Source organism: Oncorhynchus keta, chromosome 35 (assembly GCF_023373465.1).
Source record: "Oncorhynchus keta strain PuntledgeMale-10-30-2019 chromosome 35, Oket_V2, whole genome shotgun sequence".
In the NCBI taxonomy this organism is placed as follows: domain Eukaryota; kingdom Metazoa; phylum Chordata; class Actinopteri; order Salmoniformes; family Salmonidae; genus Oncorhynchus; species Oncorhynchus keta.
In genome coordinates, this window is record NC_068455.1 from 9634523 (window position 1) to 9636507 (window position 1985).

The window sequence follows — 1985 nt, forward strand, 5'->3', positions numbered from 1 at the left end:
GCTCTACGGACAATTCCTTCGACCTCATGGCTTGTTTTTTGCTCTGATATGCACTGTCAACTGTGGGACCTTATAGACAGGTGTGTGCCCTTCCAAATCATGTCCATCAATTTAATTTACCACAGGTCCATAGAATCCAATCAAGCTGAAATTGAGTTCAGTTACATCCTTTTTCCATTGATCACCCTTGAGATGTTTCTACAAGTCTCATAGCAAAGGGTCTGAATTTTTTATTTAACTAGGCAAGTCAGTTAAGAACAAATTTATATTTACAATGACGGCCTAGGAACAGTGGGTTAACTGCCTGTTCAGGGGCAGAACAACAGATTTGTACCTTGTCAGCTCAGGGGTTTGAACTTGCAACCTTCCGGTTATGAGTCCAACACTCTAACCACTAGGCTACCCTGCCTATACTTATGTAAATAAGGTATTTCTGTTTTTTATTTTTATTTGTCCTCACCTCCTCCCTATATGCTGTCTCGTCGTTGTTGGTGATCAAAACTACTACTGTTGTGTCGTCTGCAAACTAGTCTGCAAACACTCAGAGTGGAATGACGAGATCTTTACCTGTTTTACATAGAGCCTCCCACTGGCGAGGGACCATTAAACAGGTACTATGTGGGGAATATGGCTGCACTCAGCATCATTACAACATTAAGATCTGTGTGTCATCTGGGGAACAGGTTCACATTAAGATCTGTGTCTCATCTGGGGAACAGGTTCACAATAAGATCTGTGTCTCATCTGGGGAACAGGTTCACAATAAGATCTGTGTCTCATCTGGGGAACAGGTTCACATTAAGATCTGTGTCTCATCTGGGGAACAGGTTCACATTAAGATCTGTGTGTCATCTGGGGAACAGGTTCACATTAAGATCTGTGTCTCATCTGGGGAACAGGTTCACATTAAGATCTGTGTCTCATCTGGGGAACAGGTTCACATTAAGATCTGTGTCTCATCTGGGGAACAGGTTCACATTAAGATCTGTGTCTCATCTGGGGAACAGGTTCACATTAAGATCTGTGTCTCATCTGGGGAACAGGTTCACATTAAGATCTGTGTCTCATCTGGGGAACAGGTTCACATTAGGATCTGTGTCTCATCTGGGGAACAGGTTCACATTAAGATCTGTGTCTCATCTGGGGAACAGGTTCACATTAAGATCTGTGTCTCATCTGGGGAACAGGTTCACATTAAGATCTGTGTCTCATCTGGGGAACAGGTTCACATTAAGATCTGTGTCTCATCTGGGGAACAGGTTCACATTAAGATCTGTGTCTCATCTGGGGAACAGGTTCACATTAAGATCTGTGTCTCATCTGGGGAACAGGCTCTGGTTAAAATCTGTGTCTCATCTGCAGAAAAGGTTCACATTAAGATCAGAGTCTCATTTAGGGAACAGGGTCACGAGGAAGCTGTATCTCTACAACACTAAACCAGGAAAATGCATCTCTACAACACTAAACCAGGGAGATGTATCTCTACAACACTAAACCAGGGAGATGTATCTCTACAACACTAAACCAGGAAGATGCATCTCTACAACACTCAACCAGGAAGATGCATCTCTACAACACTAAACCAGGAAGATGCATCTCTACAACACTCAACCAGGAAGATGCATCTCTACAACACTCAACCAGGAAGATGCATCTCTACAACACTCAACCAGGAAGATGTATCTCTACAACACTAAACCAACACCAGCAGGTATTCCTGGGGGCTTCAGGTCGTACCTGGGCTTTACCTCCTGCAGTGTTGAATAAATATACAATGAGCAAGGAGTTGACAACACTTTCCTGTACTGAGTGTGTCCCAGTGTGTTTCCTGCCTGCCCTGGTGTCATTCAGAATTATTCAGCCCACTTTATTTAACTATGAAGACATAGAGAGGCTCTGTAAACTCAGCAGGAATTAAACTCAACAGTTTTCTATTGATGTAAAACACACACACACACACACACACACACACACACACACACACA

General features: G+C 43.1%; 1 protein-coding gene across 1 annotated transcript; it reads left to right on the forward strand.

Annotated features, from left to right (window-relative positions):
* The first annotated feature begins 551 nt into the window (after positions 1 to 551).
* LOC127915629 (uncharacterized) lies at positions 552 to 1777 on the forward strand. The gene is made up of 2 exons (XM_052495851.1): positions 552 to 719; positions 864 to 1777. The coding sequence occupies exons 1-2, from the start codon at positions 552 to 554 to the stop codon at positions 1434 to 1436; spliced, it is 741 nt and encodes a 246-aa protein (XP_052351811.1). The 3' UTR covers positions 1437 to 1777.
* Positions 1778 to 1985: the final 208 nt, after the last annotated feature.

Coding starts and splice junctions, on each gene's coding strand:
- LOC127915629 (XM_052495851.1), top strand. CDS start 552: ATGACGAGATCTTTACCTGTTTTACATAGAGCCTCCCACTGGCGAGGG. Junction 720..863: donor GTGTCTCATCTGGGGAACAG/GTTCACAATAAG, acceptor TCTGGGGAACAG/GTTCACATTAAGATCTGTGT.